Here is an 18,752-nt window from a genome sequence, read left to right on the forward strand (position 1 = left end):
TAGATCTTGAATGATTAGATCATTGTGGTGTGATTCTTTCGTCTGTGGGAGTACATTTTTTTTAAGCATCTGTGCAGCTATATGTCTGCATGTCACGATTGATAGAATGCAAAGTATGCTGAGCCTTTGAAAGGCTAATTAGATTCTTTTTTCTATTTCTCTCTAACAGGTTTCATAACCCATTATGTAAAAGTTTGCCGATGTTTGATTGAAGAAATCATTGATGACATTTAAGCAAATGTACAAATTAAAGCAGTTGATACAAAATAACGATTATATGAATACGCCTTCTCTCATAGCTTTTGATAAGGATATTGGCATTGCTCATCAATTTTCATCTCTATTATGGCCTTCTCTTCTTACGGAAATTGTTGAAGCTGTTTAATCTATGAAACTTGAGTTTCTTCACTCCTCATTTTGAATGACCGACCGCTTCGAGCGCAAGACGTCTACGAGCTGCCATCAATCCCTTCATGTGAGCCCAAACTACACATTCAGAGTAGCATCTCATGCATCATGGCCCTATGCGTCCCACATAATGCAGACATAGTACGCATTATTCGAGAACTGGCCAAAAATTTAAGACATTTAAGCATATTCAAGATACAGATGAAAAAAAAAAAAAAAGGAAAATCATCTGACGCAAACATAACCTCTCACTTCCTCTCGCTCTTCTCCACAGCCTGTATATCTGCATTATCTAAGCTAAAATCAAGGGTCGGATCATCTTATAATTGTCAATTTTAAAAAAATTTGTAGCAGGACAAATGTAAATAAATAGGGTCCATTTCATTCACATTTTATCTCTTTTTCCCATCAAAATCTCAACGCTTTATAACCAAACATGCAATTGCAAGACTTACCGTTTGAAATATTATTGCAAGTTTTATCCAACTTGAGCTATAAAGATATTGTATCTTTTGTTCAGTGCAATTCAGCATTATACAACCGCTCAATGCAAAGCTTTTTTTGGTTTGATCTCTGTCGTTTACATGGTATCCATTATTGCCATCCTGAATCAAGTTGGAAAGAATTGTATCAGTCAAATCATCTTACCAAAATGTGCCCTCATTTACACAAATCACTGTTTGACGCTATGCCCGAAAAGAAGCAATTACTCTGGAATACTCGTTCCCTGTTGGATGCAGGAAACTACATACTTTGTTTGCATCCTTCATGCAATTATTTTGGTACAGTCGAATCTTATTCAACAGATTGAATCGATCACTTACATTTACAATAGGAAATACCAAAGAATACGACACTTATCATTGTCATCTTCATCAGCAAGGAACAAAACATGCGATTGTACTAAAGTTATCACCGTTACACACTTTAGAGTTATGGTGCAACTCTTGTGTAAAAGCCGTACGTTTCCTTTATTATTACCAAAGTCAATGCAATTCCTGTTTTTCTTAACACTCTTGTAGGTCGGTTTTGATGGCTTTGCTAGCCATGTAAATCAAGGCTTAAAAACTGAACACTACTTTATGAAGAAGCTTGTACAAGAGATTGCAACATTTGATCCAGCAAAAGATAGTGATGTATTGCAAGCTTGTATCCAAAAGGGAAGACAAAGCATTGAGTTAAGCTTATACCAAGCTCAATTCAGATATTCTAATACGCACATTGTCGATAAAGATTGGTATGATGCTTGGTTGTTGTTCATTTCAGGTTAGTGCCAGCATGGCTTTCTGAATTGGCACCACAGAAACTAACATCTAACAACAGGAAAGTCGACTATATGCCCTGGCTCATTGACAAATGAGAAACTTTTTATTTCGAGTGAAAAGCTGGATCCGACGTTGACTTTGGGCAAGGATTTTGAATTGGTTGGGAGCTTAACTCGCTGGTACATTGAAAGAGTATATGGCATCAAGGATAAAATTATATCTGCCAACGACTTACCAAACGATGCTGATTATTGTAGAATGATTCACAAAATCAAAATTAGACAGCAAATCAACCAAGCGAATAGATACCCACCCGACATTACTATAGAATAGCCGTGCCATTACTTTTATTTAGTGCAATCATTATATTTAGAGCCCCATATCTTTATCATAAACAACCAAGCATCTTTTATTAATTCGTATACAATAAACTAGCCAGTCTATCTCGCTACGCATGATGTCGGCGTCGCCAATTCAAGCTCAGTTTATTTTTTCTGTTCAAGATTGGACAGATTTTGTGCTTCTTCGACTTCTTTAATCTGTTTTATGACATTCGACTATATAAACTGTGGTTATCACCCTACGGTTCCTAATACATTCTTGAAGTACTTTTCAAGGCGCTTCTGACGGTGCTAACAGTAATAAGTGTTTTGACTGGAATTATTGAGCAATTTGGTAAAATATGAAATGAGGTTTTTAGCGAAAATAATCATATTTTGCATATGAAGACCTCATAAAAGTGGCTTCAGAGGTTGCTTTGGATCGAGAGAAACATTTTGATGTGATATATACCATAGTAAAAGTCTTCATTTTCACGGTGAAAAAAGCGATCGTTTGATTTTTGATGAAAAGCATGAGGGGTACCTCATGCTTTTTGTTCGATTTTTGGCCATGTTTTTTTTTTTGGCCCAAAAAGTTGAGCAAAGGTGTCAGGATGTTACTACTACTCAAGTACAATTGTTTGGCGTTATTCCGGTGGCTCAGAAAGGCCTATATTTCAAGATATAAAGACTTGGAAACTATCCAATTTGGTTATGTTTTGCTTTATGGTTTTTATTTACACGGCATGAACCACATCTTTGGTAGCTGAAGTCTTCTGGAAGGGCAGTTCTGTAGCCTGTGCAGCTTCTAATTCGAACAGGAGGCATATTGATTTCGGTAAAGCTGATTCATGCAAATTTTGATGCGATATGTTGTTGGTAAGCTTATTAACAATAGAAATTAAAAACCGAATTTGCTGCTTGAATACTATGGTTTTACACCTTTGTTCGGCTACGGTAAAACTTATCAAGACTAATATTATCAAATGTTGAATTAGATGCAATCTCGCTACGCTCGACGACAATGCCGCCCTGTGGGCTGTCGCCGTAGAGATTTCAAATCAGTAATAATAAAAATCTGCTATTTAAGTAGATTTCAAACAATCAATTATTCATTTAAAGAATGAGAAATCGAATTTGCTGCTGAATACTATGGTTTTGAGCCTTCGCTTCGTTGCGATCAAGCCCTCATATAGGTCAATGCTATCAAGTATTGGATTAGATGCCTGGTTACCATGGCTTTGCACTTTTGCTTCGCTACGATAAAACCCACCTATATATCAATGCTACCCAATATTGGATTAGATGCATTATTATGTTCTTGGTAGAGGGACTAAATCCCTCCCCATTGCCGGCTTCGCCAGTGGTTTTATTCACCTTTGTCCCGGCTCTCAATACTACAAAATTTTGAAAAGATATGGTTTGCTTGTCTACTTTTTTTTTTGAATGTTTTGCAGTATATATATTAGATGCACACTCTAATGCATGAGTTGGTAAAGCATTTTCCCTTCAGGAGCTACAGATCCAACCGAAATTCAAGATTCAACAATAAGAAAGACAACCAGGCACAGTATCTGGCTTTCTGCATGTGATACAGAAGAACAAGCTGTTCCTACTTTGATCCTGTAGCATTACAATTCAGGCACCATACACTCGAGCATAACTTGAGTAGGAAAAACCTAATAGCCAACAACTAATATTTGCTTTATTCTTTAAAAACTAATTATATCTAATTCTTCTTTAAAGTTCTTTGCTTTTCTGCATGCTCGACAAGCTTCTTCTCCACAAACATACCCTACATTGAATAACAGGTTGTTAGATCAAGGAAAATCATCAACATAGAGCACTACGCTACCTTTCTCTTTCTAACTGTATCCATGTACTTTCTGGCTAAATTCTCTTTATCGGCCTTTTCACCCAAATCTTCCAATTCTTCTTCTGTAGTGGGGACCCAGAATGGATCTTCATCTAACATTTCAAATCCACTAAACACTAGTTGAGGACTGGCAGCACCGGAGGTTCTCTTACGGATTTCTAAAGACAAACTACGTTGATAAAATTCCACATAAACCAGTTTAGCAGCACTTACCATCAGAGAAACCGAAACTTTCAATAACAGGCAGTAAAGCATTGATTTGCCAGAATGAGGTGCCGTCCTTCAAGTCTTCAGATATAATCTTACCCTTTCTCTTGGAAATAACACCGTAGACACGGCCCAAGACTTCAGCATTGGCTTGGATATCACAGGTATACATTGCCAACAAAAGGCGAGGAGACCAGTCAAGAAAACCTTGACGACACGCTTCTTTAGTGGCAGCAATGACATGCCCCTGAATGACAGGAAGACGACCACGCACTAGCTACCATGTAAGCTATTTCATTTTAAATACAGCGTGAATCATTTCCTTACCATCGATCGTTTCTCCACTGGAAGATACCATCTCTTCGGAGTGGAACTCTACACCTTGCACAATGTAACATACACCGGTCATGGGTTCAGCACACAAAGGACCTGTCAACGTGGTCAATTGGAATCCAGTATGGATGTGGAAATCAAAGTCCAAGATAGAAAGGGCACTAGCATCCTCGTCTTCCACTTTAAGGACTTCATCTGCATGATCACCAGCAACATCAGCACTCTTCTTGGAGTCTACTTGGAAGAAGGGCTTTCTCACATAGCCAGGAATACGATTAATCAACAGATTAGAACCAATACGACGAGGACCAAAAGCCCAGATCTGATCCACCACATTGTCCCATAAAGAAGCAAATGGACCACCTTCCTTCTTTGCTTGTTCGAACTCTTCCTTCAGTAATTGCTCCAATTCTGACGCAGACAAGAGTTGACTGGTGCCAAGCGGAGCAGCATCGCCCGTCTCCTCTTCCTCTTCCTTGTTGGTCTTTTTAGCCAGTTTTTCTTCCACGACAGCCTTGATAGAAGCAGCATGCTTGGTCAGAAATTCAGTAACACGGTTGGGCAGAGGCACTGTTTGCACCTTGAGCGTCAAGAACTTGCTGCTCAGCTTGATCTCTGCTTGACCACGAGGCACCATGACACCATCCTTCTCCTTGTTGGTAGACAGTTCAGCACGAACGATGCTTTCTCTGAAAGGAACAATAGGTTCTGACGCATGAATTTCAATCTTGGCAAAACGTTCCTTCAGGTCACGCAGACATCGTTCGAGATGCAATTCACCAGCTGTCAGAATAACGTGCTCACCAGTTTCTTGCAGCATGACTTCGACACAGGGATCTGCTTGATTCAGGAGACGAAGGCCCTCTACTAATTTATCCATTTGAGTGGGATCCTCGGGTTCCAGAGCGACACGAACAATAGGCGAGGTCTCCATCTTGACGCCAGCCATATTACGAACATCTTCAAGAGTGCTTGCCAGTGTTCCGTTTTTGAGAATATGACCCTCCAATCCACCAATGCCAAAAACATTACCAGCACAGACTTCTTCCAATGATTCAAGGTCTCTGCCCATGATCAAATAGAGGCTTTGCACAGTGATTTCAGAAATGTGCTTCTTGGGGTATTTAGGATCATACTTGGGACCCATGACATAGAGCTTTTGTCCAACTCGAATAGAGCCACTGTAAAGACGAGCAAAACCAATCAAGCTTTCACCCTTGAGTTCTTCAGCAGCTTCTTCTTCTGGTTCTTCTTCGGCGGCTTCAGCCTGTAACGGGAGAGCATTGACTTGATCTAATGGAATGCCTTCACCTGACTTGTCTGCAGCAGCTTGAGCAGCACGTAATTCACGCTGTTGTCTACCCCGCTCACGCATTTCCTCAGCGGTCATTTGAGTACGACGATTTTCAGGCAAAAACTCGACGGGAACGGCAAACATCTTGCTAACATAGGCAACAACAGGAGCCTCAGGAGAGATATCACAGTTGTAAAGGGCTTTTTCAACAGCATTGGTGGGCTCCAGAGGATCATTGTCTTTGCGGTGGATATTAGGATACAGCATTTTGGGCAAGCGTACTCTTTGGGCATCGATAGGAGGAGGCAGTTGACCGATAATGGCGAGCAAGACACATGTGGACAAAGGAAGCCATTGAGAGAAAATGGCGGACAGCAAGATTTGAGGATCACGAGAACGCAAATCTCTAGGTAGGACTTTGATCTTCAAGGCACCGACAATCTTTTCAACTCGCTCACGATCGCTACATACGTCTTAGTACCATGCTCATTCAGCATAAACTTGAACCTATACTTACGGTTCAATCACAACACTACCATAAACAGCCCAAATATTCTCAAGCACAAACTGAACAAACATGGGCTTCAAGTTTCTTCCCTTCAAATGCTTCGGTAAAATCACTCGCTTGGCCTTGGGATCAAAGTAGTATTCACCCCACAAGCATTTCTGCAAGACAGACTCCTTGAATCCAAGCTTCTTTGCGTACAGCGAAGCAAATTGTTGCACTCTAGCATACCCCATAAGTACGTGAAAGCACTTGAGCCTTGCAGAGACAAACTTACCTAAAGGCCCATCCGTCTACAGCACTGGAAAAAATGACATTGCCTCTAGCTGGATCAAAGTAGATATCTGAATCATCTCTATCTTCTACACTCCAGTCATACACTTTATTGGCGTCGAATTCCTCGTCCTCCTCCTTGCTCTCATCTGTCATCTTTCGGGCTTCGCTCTCCATCAAATCACCCGTGAAAAACGTGGCCATCACAGCGTTCACTTGCTCCAAGATCTTGTTGATATGAGTATAAGCTTCATGTGGCGTCATTTGTAGCTCTACAATCAATCGATCCATCTTATTGAATACAAGGACAGGTCTCACCTTATCGATCCATGCTTGTCTCAACACGGAGACTGTCTAAAATATGCATAAATTTCAGATTGGATCCAAGCAAGCAGAGAGTGACAGTGACATCTACCTGGGTACAAACACCTTCTACAACATCAATCAGGACAAGACCGCCATCACATAATCGGGAAGCGGTAGACACTTCAGAGGAGAAATCAACATGACCGGGCGAATCGATCAAATTGATGAGGTATTCACTTTCTACTGTCTTTGGCTGCGCCTCTATCGCGATGTCAACATTTTGCTGCTGCGGTTATGATGCATTGAATCCATTACCTTCATTGCTGACAGATTTGACAAGCTTGAAATACAAACTAATAGCACTGGACTCCATGGTAATGCCTCTTTCCTGCTCATCTTCACGAGAATCTAAGTATCTGACTTTGCCTGCCATTTTCGATGAAATGATGCCGTTGGTTGCTAACAGCGAATCAGACAGGGTGGTCTTTCCATGGTCCACATGTGCCAGGATGCAGATATTTCGAATGTTTTTGGTATTGTGCTGTAATAGTGATAATTGTGCTGGAGTAATAGCAGGCATAATTTATTAGTTTAAAGAGAAAAGTAAAAAGTGAATTGGAAGAGAGAGAGAGAGAAAAAGATTTTTATACAACATATTTCGCGGAGAGCAAAAAGGGGAAATCAAGAAGAGACAAACTGAATGACGGATGGTGGGCTAATTCTGTAGTCGCCATTGAGTATACTGTTGGATCTCGATAATAGAAAGGCGTAGAGATCCTTGAGTGCCTTCATGTGCTAAACATGGGGTGAGTATGGCGTAGGCTGTGATTGCGAGAGCACTTACCTTGTCATCCTTCAATCCATTCACTACAATTGTATCTGCCCATTCGACAATGATGCCAACCTGAGGCCCCAGCTTGACCAAGATCTTTGGATCTAAAAAGTACTCTGCCAGGAAGCGAATCATCTGTTCATGGATTCTGCAATCCCAGGCAACCACCTTCAACAGAAATCCTTCCACGACTGCCTGTCTCCATTTGATATCAGCAATGCAGTCATACAAGTTGCGCTTGATCAGAATATCCATCATTGTCTTTATGAAGCTCAAGTAGGTTTGTCTGTAGATGATGCCTTCCTCCTCAAAGTCAGGTGCTGGCCATGTTTCCAATATGAGCGGTAAGCAGCGAGTCAACGTCTTTACATCACCTTCAAATGTGCGGTCCACGAGGTAGTGAACAAACACCTTTCGGGCAATATCGCTGCGACGCAGTAGCGGCAGGATAATGGATGCTGGCTTCTCTCCCATTGGCATTGTAACGTCGTTTCCTTCCTCCAGCATGAGCGAGCAAATAGCACTCCAGTAACTCTCTTTCAAATCCTTGTCTAATTTGGGGATTTTTGCGGCATTGGCAATGGCGTAGGGTGCATGTTCTGCTAGATTGAGCAATTTGCCATTGTAGTTTGTCAAGTCTTCTAAATCTTCTTGCTGTGTACTGTCCTCCACATTGTATCTTAGCCATTTGACAATAGTCGATGCTAAAAAGTTTGAAATCATTGGGTCCATCAACACCATGGCAAAGTCCCTGTTAACAAAAGACATGATTAGTACACGTCTTTGAATGATGGCCAGCAAAAGTATACATTACGCATAAAGTATAGATCCATTCTTGACATTATCAAAGCATTCTTTGATCTTTTCAATGATTGTCTCGTCCATGTTTTGGTTTCGCACACAACTATCAAGAGACCAAATGAGCTGATGACACTTGTCGATTCTCAGAATCTATGGGTTACTAAATGTAAATACATCTTATTAGCGCAAGAGTTTGATTACATACAGGGTCACAGTCCAAGTCATGGAAATTCATCAATACATCGACACGCAAGGAGCACAAACTGGGATACGGTGTAGCTGCGAATACGATGCGAATCATCTGCATAAACATTTTGTAGATTTCTGGGTCCTGGCTGATGGTGTCCATAACTTTGAGGACGATGGGATGTGTGCGTCTACCAATGCAAATCGTTCAGTGACAAAGCCAATAACATGCTCAGCAGCATTTTACCTTTCTTCAATCATTTCTTGGTAATTGTCAGGTCTCAAGTCCAATGCCAATAGCTGCAATGCCTCATCGTGATGGTAATCGTTCAATAAAGAGATCATAGTCTGCTGAAAGAAAGACTCATCCTGCTTCCAAATACGTTGCTTGATATTCAACGGACAGTTCTCAAACACCGCTAAATCGCTCTTAAGCTTGTCGATGATGTCCTCTCCAATATGACGTTCAAACTTCTTTAACAATGCCATAGGAATAGGTTGCATAAGAGGAATATGGATGTACTTGAACGTCTTTTCGAATAAATCATAAAAGCTATACAGAAGGGGGGGGGAGGGAGATGGAGCGTTAGTGATTGATGCTTGCAAATCCAGTCGTATGTGTCTATTTTACTTTTCAAGCTGAAATGTAGGCTGTTCAATGTGATGCACAGTCGCTTTATTCAAAGCGTCCAGACAAGTGCCATGTATCTCCAAACGACTGTAGCCACAGAGATCCAGCAATGGATACATATCGTCAATGCCAGCAAGATCAAGTCCATAGTCTTTTTGTATAGCACGAATAGCCTCCAATGGATCGCCTGATTGAGATAAAAGTGTTCTGATTTCCTCTTCTGCAGGTCCAATGAGTTCCTTCTTTTCGCTGCTGGACGACATGATGATAATGGAATGAAGAAAGAAAAGGCAAAACGTGTTTTATTTTGCTAAACTTTTTATAAAGCTTTCACAATGGCAAGTGACAGTCCTTTCACTATGTATAGGTGTGCAGAAATTTTCATGCTGTGATTTTGTGTATTGAGAAAATTATGCTCTCTCGCGATCTTTATGTGTTGGTAACGAGTGCTTCTGCGCTTTGAATTACTCTCTACCTTTGCTTTACTTGGGTGAGGGCCAAAATACGCGAAGAATTCTTGCTCATCTTATTGAAATACTGTACGCTTCACCTTGGCTTCCCACAATCACACGAAAACCTTCGATACCTGTGATTCCGACTCTTTGATAACAATCCACGTCTGCAGCATTGGAAACACTTCACATACAGGCAGCTTACATACTTACATTGTCTCTTATTACTCAAATGTAGGCAAACCACAGCTTATTTTGAGAGCATTTGAGCCGTGTTTTCTCGTGTTCAAAACCGTTTTAGACTGCCATAATAGCGCCAAACAATTGCTTTCATCTAGCATTTGCTTGCTAGCACTTTTGCTCAACTTTTTGGGGACAAAAAAATCATTGCCAAAAATTGACCAAAAAGCACGAGGGGTAACCTCATGGTTTTCATCAAAAATCAAACAATCGCGTTTTTGGCTGCAAAAATGAAGACTTCTACTAAGGTATATATTAGATCAAAAGGTTTCTACAGACTCAAAGCAACCCCTGAAACTTTGTTTCTGAGGTCTTTATATGTGAAATCTCGACATTTTCGCCGAAAACCCATTTGAAATTTAGGTAAATTACTCGATAAGCTTGTTCAAAACCTTTTGTATAGTTAGCACCATTGGATGCGTCTTGAAAAGTATTAGAAAGCTTAAGGGACTATGGGATGAGCAGCACGATTTACATAGTCGAATCCTTCAAAAAGAAAGAATCAAGTCGAAAAAAAATCAAATCTGGCCAATCTGACGAGAAATATGTTAGGCGAAGATTTAATATAATTTTGGCTGGTAAAATGCTTTCTGATGAGAACAATCCACTGATTCATGACAGTTTGAATACCTCTGCGTCAATTCTTTTGCAGTTATAGAATTTACTAGCCAATCTATCTCGCTACACTCGATGTTTGCATCGCCCTGATAGCTCTCGCCAAAGACATTTTAAAGTATATCAAGCAGATTTTAAGCAATCAATTATTAGTAAAAGATTATGACAGAACCAGGAGAAGGAGAGGAAGTATCTCCCTTGGCACCCTTTTTGCTTACACTGATATCAAACGAAGCCTATTATTGAGACGCAGTGAAAGAAGATTCAAGTTTTATGCAGCATTTATAAACCACAATCTCCATTTTCTGATAATAGAACTGTCATATCATTCGCTGCTGCTGATGCTCTTAATAAGATGGCGACATAAAGCTGGTCATAAGAAAATACAGGACTTGCGTAAGATCTACAGCGACTTTTTTTCTGAGACATTGCCATTGCAAAAGACATCTTCATGAGGCAAAGCTCCCCGAAAAATGTATTTGCGCTAAACAATTGTCCTTTCAATTCCATGATCCCCATTTAATCAGTATCGCAATCATTCATTGTCATCAACAGAAAAGGCGTTTAGGCCAGCCAGCAGCAATGCCGCCGCCAAAATCAATTCAAGCTCAGTTTATTTTTTCTGTTCAAGATTGGACAGATTTTGTGCTTCTTCGACTTCTTTAATCTATTTTATGACATTCGACTATATAAACTGTGGTTATCACCCTACGGTTCCTAATACATTCTTGAAGTACTTTTCAAGGCGCTTCTGATGGTGCTAACAGTAATAAGTGTTTTGACTGGAATTATTGAGCAATTTGGTAAAATATGAAATGAGGTTTTTAGCGAAAATAATCATATTTTGCATATGAAGACCTCATAAAAGTGGCTTCAGAGGTTGCTTTGGATCGAGAGAAACATTTTGATGTGATATATACCATAGTAAAAGTCTTCATTTTCATGGTGAAAAAAGCGATCGTTTGATTTTTGATGAAAAGCATGAGGGGTACCTCATGCTTTTTGGTCGATTTTTGGCCATGTTTTTTTTTGGCCCAAAAAGTTGAGCAAAGGTGTCAGGATGTTACTACTACTCAAGTACAATTGTTTGGCGTTATTCCGGTGGCTCAGAAAGGCCTATATTTCAAGATATAAAGACTTGGAAACTATCCAATTTGGTTATGTTTTGCTTTATGGTTTTTATTTACACGGCATGAACCACATCTTTGGTAGCTGAAGTCTTCTGGAAGGGCAGTTCTGTAGCCTGTGCAGCTTCTAATTCGAACAGGAGGCATATTGATTTCGGTAAAGCTAATTCATGCAAATTTTGATACATTATGTTGCTAGTAAGCTTATTAACAATTGAAATAAAAACTTGAAATTGCTGCTTACTACTATTTACTATGGTTTTGCATATTCTCTTCGCTACAATCAAGCCCTCATATAGATCAATGTTTACCAAGTGTTGGATTAGATGCCTGATTACCATGGCTTTGCACTTTTGATTTGCGACGGTAAAACCCCCTATATCTCAATGCCACCTAATGTTGGATTAGATGCTTGGTTGCCATAGGCTTTACACCTTTGCTTCGCTAAGGTAAACCTCCCCTATCAATCAATGTCATCAAGTGTTGAATTAGATGCATTGTTATGTTCTTGGTGGAGGGACTGAGCCCCTCCCCCAAACCCCCTCCCCATTGCTGGCTTCGCCGGTGTGGCTTTATCCACCTTTGTTCTGGCTCTCAATACTATTAAATTTCGAAAGGATATGACTAGATTTAGATTAGATGACTAGGGCTCTCTCACTGAAATTGTTTGAATACATCTCACGCATCAAGTTCGCTACTTCTTTAACAGCTGCGATACTGAGAGATGTTTGTTCATAGACGGTTTCTGGCTACCAAGCATTGTCAATGTATAATCAGGAACCAGGAAAGTTGAAACAAAAGAAAGCGCAGATTTTCAAGAATATTTGAGTGATCAACAAAAAAAGTACTATGAAAATCGATAAATTGATTGGAGATGCAATTTTACTATTGAGTACTATTGTACACCTCTTATCTTGTAGAAAGACATCCATCTTATATTAAAACAATGCTGCCGGTTTCTGTTCAATACTTGCCAACTGAATTTATGAATAGAGTGTACGTGCCATAATGAAATACCTTTGAAACAGACACACTTTGGGTTGCATTGCTTGCATTAGGCTAATGCAATTTGCATACATGTCTTCTACATCCTCAATATAATTGACGATTACTCTCCAATAAGCTTGTATTCATATATCAGTCCAGTGCAAACACTCAAATATAACACCACTAAGCGAAGATGAAACAGTAGATGCTGTATTGTACAAAAGGCACTCTACTGCTTACAAACATCCCAATGCCTGGGCTAACAATGATTCGAATGCATTTGAAAAGCAGGTGGTTCGTTCAAGCGCACATATCAGGTATCTGCGCCCTAATCTACATTTGATTTGCATACAAGATTGCGCAATATGTAACGCAAAGATAGATATCAAGAACAACCTCCTCAAGTTGTCTTGGTTTTAGCCCAAAAAAGGATCGCGTGGACGGTCCAAAAACGCAGAGTGAGTGTTACCTACTTTCTAGATTAACAGTGCATAATTTAAGGAACGTTGCATGGCTATTCAAAAAAAGAGTGGTGTCTACACAAAATGGCGCGCGATACAGCATTTCCGTGATAAGCAATTAACTTTTGAAATGGTTTTGTCTTTAGCTGTTTCAAATTGATGAGCACAAAAAACTTCTTTGGCAAGTTTTGTTTACTGACATGAACTTTAAAGGCTTGAGATCTTCAGGGGGGGGGGGGCAGATCACATAGCTTGTATGCAAAAGGTACTATAAAGTGCTTTTAGAAGTGTCGATATTTTCCAAGCTTGTAGATCTCTTTCTACTCCTATCTTCAACTAGAAAAAAAAAGAAGCAGAGCTAAACATCCTTTTCTTGCAAAAATACGGGATATCTGATACACATGTACATGCATCCAATGTATTATGGGTATTGACTGTCTAACATCTTTCTCAATTCTCTAGCAAGGATTACTATATAAGCAGTAAGTATTCACCCATCTTTATTTTCGCTCTTCTTTATCTAAATCGCATATCAAACTACAATCATAAATCACCAAAATGCGCTTCACATTACTAATTGTTGCTGCTCTTGCTCTTGCCAATGTTTCATTCGCTGCTCCTGCTCCTTCGCCGTTGACCAACGATGCCATCAATTATAGAGGCGCCGTTGTTCACAGAGAAACCGTCAACTATAGCGATGCAGCTAGCATTGCTAGACTCTATCGTCGTTCAGAGAATGAAGCCGAAGAAAATGAAGGTGACGAAGATTTTCCTCCTGCTCCTGCTGGTAAAGCCAAGAATAAGGCCAAGGGTACTATTGGTACCGCTACTGGAAGTGCTGGTGCTGCTGAAAAAGAGGAAGAGAAAAACTCTGGCCTTCCTACTGAAGCTGTCACTGGTGCTCTCGGTGGTGTTGCTAAAGGTTTGCCTGCCTCTGAATTACTGGCAGGAGGCTTACCTGCTACTAAAGGCCTTGCTTCAGGCTTGCCTCTCGATACAGTTACGGGTCTCGCCACTGGTGCAACTACTGGTGGCTTGCCTACAGATCAAGTAGCTGGCCTTGCAAGCGGTGTTACTGGTGCTGGCTTACCCACAGATGAAGTTACTAGTCTCGCAGGAGGAGTGACCAAGGGCGGGTTGCCCACTGACGGTGTTACTAACCTCGCTGGTGGTTTACCTGTTGTAAACAGCGTTGCTTCTGGTCTCTAAGCCCTGTTTCTTGTTCATCGTGTCAGACAAGTTATAAAAATCAAACAAACAAAACTGTCATTGTATTTGTTATATAATCCATTAATGTTATAAGCAAGACTTAAATAATAATAAAGAACGTTATTTCGTGCATTTAGCATCTTGCTGTATACACTCAGCTTGTCTATTATACCAAGGATAGTCAAAATGTTACTCTCTCCTCCTCTGAGGCATTGTGGAATGGAAACGTCGTTAAAAAATAGGGGATTATCAAGAAACAGGAGGTATATGAAATGCAGGTAATACCACATCTATAAGACAAACTAGGAGAAACAACTGAAAATAGGTCTGATGAGAACTCGTTCCGCGTTAGATTGTATCATGCTGTTGTATAATAAATGCCCTCCTTTTTTTCCTTTTTCCTATTCATTCTTGGATTCTGCAAAATACATACACAAGCAATGCGATCGTTTTTGTTGTGCTGCTTGATTTACAATACAGTTCTTGTGCAAGCGAGTGTGGTGCCGTATAAGAGCTATCTAAAACGATCCATATCAAAATTCAACACTATTTTTGCTTTTGGAGACTCTTACACTGCAAATGGCTCCCTGAAGAAATTCTATGCCGCCAATGATGTGGATTTTGACGAGGCAGAGTAAGTTTAGACATGATTGATCAATTCAATTCGATGCTGATGCTTCTACCAGCTTGCATCCAGATACAATTTCAACGGTAAATGCTATGCACTCTGCCTATACATCTTGCCTCTCTAACATTAACAGTACAGATCAAACGGTCTACCAATGGCATAATGTGGGTCGAGTATCTATCTAAATGGATGAACGATGCATCTTTGTATGATTTTGCTCAATCAGGTGCTACTGCAAACAACGTAACTTGTATTTTTTGGACTTGAATGTGCATCATACTCAAACAATCCTACAGGATTTGGTTGCTCATCCAGGCTCGATCGATATGACTCATCAAATTAACCGCTATCTTGCTTCAAATGTTGCCAAAGAGCCAAAGGATACGGCTTTGCATGTCTTGTGGACTGGCGTCAATGATGTAAGGCTCTTATTCGAGGAAGAGGATGATGACTTGGCTAGACGGTCCATGGTCGATAGTATAGCTGCTTCCATCAGCAATGATATGGTGAGTTTTATAATGTAGGGTGTCATCAGGCATACTTATGTAGCTTTACATATACAACAGCAACGACTGTATGATGTGGGTGCCAAATATATTATACTACTGGGATTAATACCATTGGACATCACACCATTGTATCATGATAAGCCTTCTGACACAAAGAAAGCATTCAATAGGCTTGTCAAATACTACAATGCAGCACTCGTTGAACTATTAAACCAATTCAAGACCGAGCATCGGGACGTCAATGCCTCATATTTTGACACATACCAGTTATTGGAAACAGCATTCAGTCAAAAGGAATTGCAGAGAAACGCAAAAATGGATTGCGGAGGAAGAGCTGATTGCGGAGAGTAAGCGTTATAAGTACATGATTACATGCAACATGTAGCTGAAATACTTTCAATGTAGCATGATTTGGTGGAACAATTTGCACCCTACAACTGCAATACATGAGAAGATAGCACAAGCAATGTACAGTAGCATTGCTTCTCTTGGTTGGTAATAGAATCCTGCCATAGTTTGATAATAAAGTCTGCTGCAGTGAGCTCCTGGCCTCTGGCTTCGGTGCTCCAATCATGCTGGCACAAGTCTGCCTAGTTTGGGCATGTCCAAAACCCTAATCATTCATATAAGCTTGGGCTCTTTTTTTTTTACATAAAATATGCCATGACTTTTTTTTTTTTTTTATTTCTCTTTCTTTCTCTTTTCTCTTTTCTCTCTCTTTTTTTTTCTACCAATGCTCTATTCGTCTCTTCAAAATGGCACCTATGATCCAGTCGACTGGAATGACACCGATGCTTCGGAAGACGAAGATTATTTGCCACAGTTTCCTCGTCAAGAACAATTTCCTATTGCACCATCGATCAAAAACTACTTTTTAAAAGCAGATAATGAAGTATTCAGTGCCAGTAGTTTAAGTAGCCAGAGCAGCAGTGGTGAAAGCGGGTTTCATTCACTAGAGAACGACCAGGAAAGCGATGCTGAAGACAGAAAACGAGTACGCATGAATTCGCTCAGCTGGGATATAAACACAAGAGAATTGTTTCGAAGGAAATTGAGCACAGAAACACCATTTGATAAAGTGCGTCGAGCTATTGATGCAACAATCGATAACGGAGTCGATGAAGCAGACATGAGGTACATATTTGTGTGAATGCATCTCTGGTCTCTCTCGTTTATTTACATTTTATCAGCAATATAGGTCTAACTGAAATACCGGATGAAATAGGGGAGCTTCAGTATGTTACAGTGCTCCACAATGATATAGTCAAAGCAGCCTCACTGCAAGTCTATCTATACAACAACGAGCTGCAGTCTATCAATCCGGTGTTATTCAGGTTGAGGAACCTGACAGTACTCAGTCTGAGTAAGTGCTGAATTGATACATGTGAACGGTCTGCGTCAATTCTAAATGAAACTGTGTATAGGAAACAATCGTCTAACAGCAATTCCACCAGAGATTGCGTTACTCGAGAATCTAGTAGAGCTCTCTCTGGGCAACAACCAGCTGGTATGTATTGGGGATTATGATGTAAATCAACAGATACTGACGGGTATCTTGGATCATGTGTTGGTTAGAAACAAATACCGGCAGAGATACTACGTTTAAATAGATTATCCACGCTATCTCTCTTTCCGAACCCATATATCTCTTTACCGAATGACCTATCGCATCGACAGCGCATCAAATCCACAGCCATTCGATCATTAGTCGAGATTTCGACAAGAAAGTTGCTCAAAGAATTACCCAATCTGATAGCAGACAGCACCAATATTATACCAGCTGATATCGTTAGCCGATTCAAATCCGTTTCTCATGTAAATAATTGCGAAAACTGTCGACTACTATTCCACTCGCCTGATGTTGAGGAAATTGTATGGAGAAATGTGCTTGGCAATCACCATATCCCTGTACTATATCGATTCTGCTCGACCATTTGCTGCGACACATATTCAGTGATTGAGAAGCTATCAAATACCAACACGCAGGAGCAACAAGAACAAGATACCACAGAATAACCTTCTCTCCCCTAATAAAACACATGTAAAACCGGATGATCCAATGAGATGGATGGATGGATAGGTGGATGCAAACCTCGTTTTGAGTAACAGAATGATGCGAATAGCCAATGATGTGCTTGGAAATGTCAATGACGACCTTTTTTCAAATGTAATTTGGCCTTCAGAGCATAGGCTATCTAGTTCTATCTCTTTTCCAACTTTTTGATTTTTCTAAAATGTAAGTAATCCATCTACCGGGCAGCATCCGGACAAGAAATCAATGAAAAATTTTTTTTTTTTGATTTGGAATCAATATACTCATCCATCATCATTGTAGGGTAAGCTTGCTCGTTCAAAAGCGTTTGGCCGCCTCTGTCCTCAAGTGTGGACAACGCAAGATCTGGTTGGATCCCAATGAGGTCAACGAAATCTCCAATGCCAACTCCCGTGCCAACATTCGTAAGCTCGTAAAGGATGGTCTCATCATCCGCAAGCCTGAAATCTCTCAATCTCGTTTCCGTGTCCTCGAACGTGCTGCTGCCAAGCGTAACGGTCGTCATATGGGTCATGGTAAGAGAAAGGGTACTGCTGATGCCCGTATGCGTAGCCAAGTCATTTGGATGCGTCGTATGCGTGTTCTCCGTCGTCTTCTTGCCAAGTACAGAGAAGCTGGTAAGATTGACAAGCACTTGTATCACCACCTTTACCTCAAGTCCAAGGGTAACGGTTTCAAGAACAAGCGTGTTTTGATGGAACACATCCACAAGGCTAAGGCTGAGAAGGTCCGTGCTAAGACTCTTGCTGAGCAAGCTGATGTCCTCCGTGCCAAGAACAAGGCTCTCCGTGAACGTCGCGCCAACAAGAAGGCCGAGAAGCTCGAAGCTCGTCAATAAATGCACTTACAAACTCTTTATTATTAATTCATAATAAAATATATCATTTTCATCATGAAAAACACAGTATTGTGTCTGTAATGTATTGTGCTGAAAGCCGCAGTAAAGGATACAAAGAAAGGGAAAAGGAAAGCTGGTTCACATTTGGAACTAGACTGGATATTTTGCAGTTTTTCAGGATTGATTCGACAGCCTGTAGAACTTTGCGAGCGAACACTATACATCAAACTACATCCATACGTAGAGTAAGCAATGATAGCTCTTTACTGATTGTTACGATGAGCGAGATGGATGTCAATGGAAAGGTATGCGAATGTGATGATGAGTAATGTAGTAACCAGGTCCATGCTGCGGCGCCCTCTGCAAAAGGAGTAGGTACTGTGATCATTACCATAC

At 40.4% G+C, this 18,752-nt stretch overlaps 6 protein-coding genes across 6 annotated transcripts; 4 read left to right on the forward strand and 2 right to left on the reverse strand.

Annotated features, from left to right (window-relative positions):
• Positions 1-1,060: 1,060 nt before the first annotated feature.
• Positions 1,061-2,006, forward strand: ATC70_012352 (uncharacterized protein; the record flags this gene model as incomplete). Its single annotated transcript, XM_064831526.1, has 4 exons — positions 1,061-1,190; positions 1,244-1,368; positions 1,431-1,674; positions 1,732-2,006. 4 exons carry the CDS (start codon positions 1,061-1,063, stop codon positions 2,004-2,006), a joined length of 774 nt encoding a protein of 257 aa, XP_064677806.1.
• Positions 2,007-3,722: 1,716 nt separating this feature from the next.
• Positions 3,723-7,367, reverse strand: ATC70_012353 (50S ribosomal protein L19; the record flags this gene model as incomplete). Its single annotated transcript, XM_064831527.1, has 8 exons — positions 3,723-3,788; positions 3,849-4,027; positions 4,083-4,349; positions 4,404-6,166; positions 6,221-6,430; positions 6,486-6,835; positions 6,897-7,048; positions 7,103-7,367. 8 exons carry the CDS (start codon positions 7,365-7,367, stop codon positions 3,723-3,725), a joined length of 3,252 nt encoding a protein of 1,083 aa, XP_064677807.1.
• A 101-nt stretch (positions 7,368-7,468) lies between these two features.
• Positions 7,469-9,500, reverse strand: ATC70_012354 (uncharacterized protein; the record flags this gene model as incomplete). The annotated part of the gene is made up of 6 exons (XM_064831528.1): positions 7,469-7,582; positions 7,632-8,370; positions 8,434-8,570; positions 8,626-8,797; positions 8,854-9,159; positions 9,238-9,500. 6 exons carry the CDS (start codon positions 9,498-9,500, stop codon positions 7,469-7,471), a joined length of 1,731 nt encoding a protein of 576 aa, XP_064677808.1.
• A 4,177-nt stretch (positions 9,501-13,677) lies between these two features.
• ATC70_012355 (uncharacterized protein) lies at positions 13,678-14,328 on the forward strand (the record flags this gene model as incomplete). The annotated part of the gene is made up of 1 exon (XM_064831529.1): positions 13,678-14,328. One exon carries the CDS (start codon positions 13,678-13,680, stop codon positions 14,326-14,328), a length of 651 nt encoding a protein of 216 aa, XP_064677809.1.
• A 440-nt stretch (positions 14,329-14,768) lies between these two features.
• Positions 14,769-15,964, forward strand: ATC70_012356 (uncharacterized protein; the record flags this gene model as incomplete). The annotated part of the gene is made up of 6 exons (XM_064831530.1): positions 14,769-14,962; positions 15,015-15,039; positions 15,095-15,199; positions 15,253-15,462; positions 15,523-15,812; positions 15,871-15,964. The coding sequence occupies 6 exons, from the start codon at positions 14,769-14,771 to the stop codon at positions 15,962-15,964; spliced, it is 918 nt and encodes a 305-aa protein (XP_064677810.1).
• Positions 15,965-16,198: 234 nt separating this feature from the next.
• ATC70_012357 (uncharacterized protein) lies at positions 16,199-18,356 on the forward strand (the record flags this gene model as incomplete). Its single annotated transcript, XM_064831531.1, has 6 exons — positions 16,199-16,599; positions 16,656-16,828; positions 16,890-16,972; positions 17,041-17,280; positions 17,649-17,701; positions 17,801-18,356. The coding sequence occupies 6 exons, from the start codon at positions 16,199-16,201 to the stop codon at positions 18,354-18,356; spliced, it is 1,506 nt and encodes a 501-aa protein (XP_064677811.1).
• Positions 18,357-18,752: the final 396 nt, after the last annotated feature.

The sequence above is a fragment of the Mucor velutinosus genome (assembly GCF_035048745.1).
Source record: "Mucor velutinosus strain NIH1002 chromosome Unknown tig00001569, whole genome shotgun sequence".
In the NCBI taxonomy this organism is placed as follows: domain Eukaryota; kingdom Fungi; phylum Mucoromycota; class Mucoromycetes; order Mucorales; family Mucoraceae; genus Mucor; species Mucor velutinosus.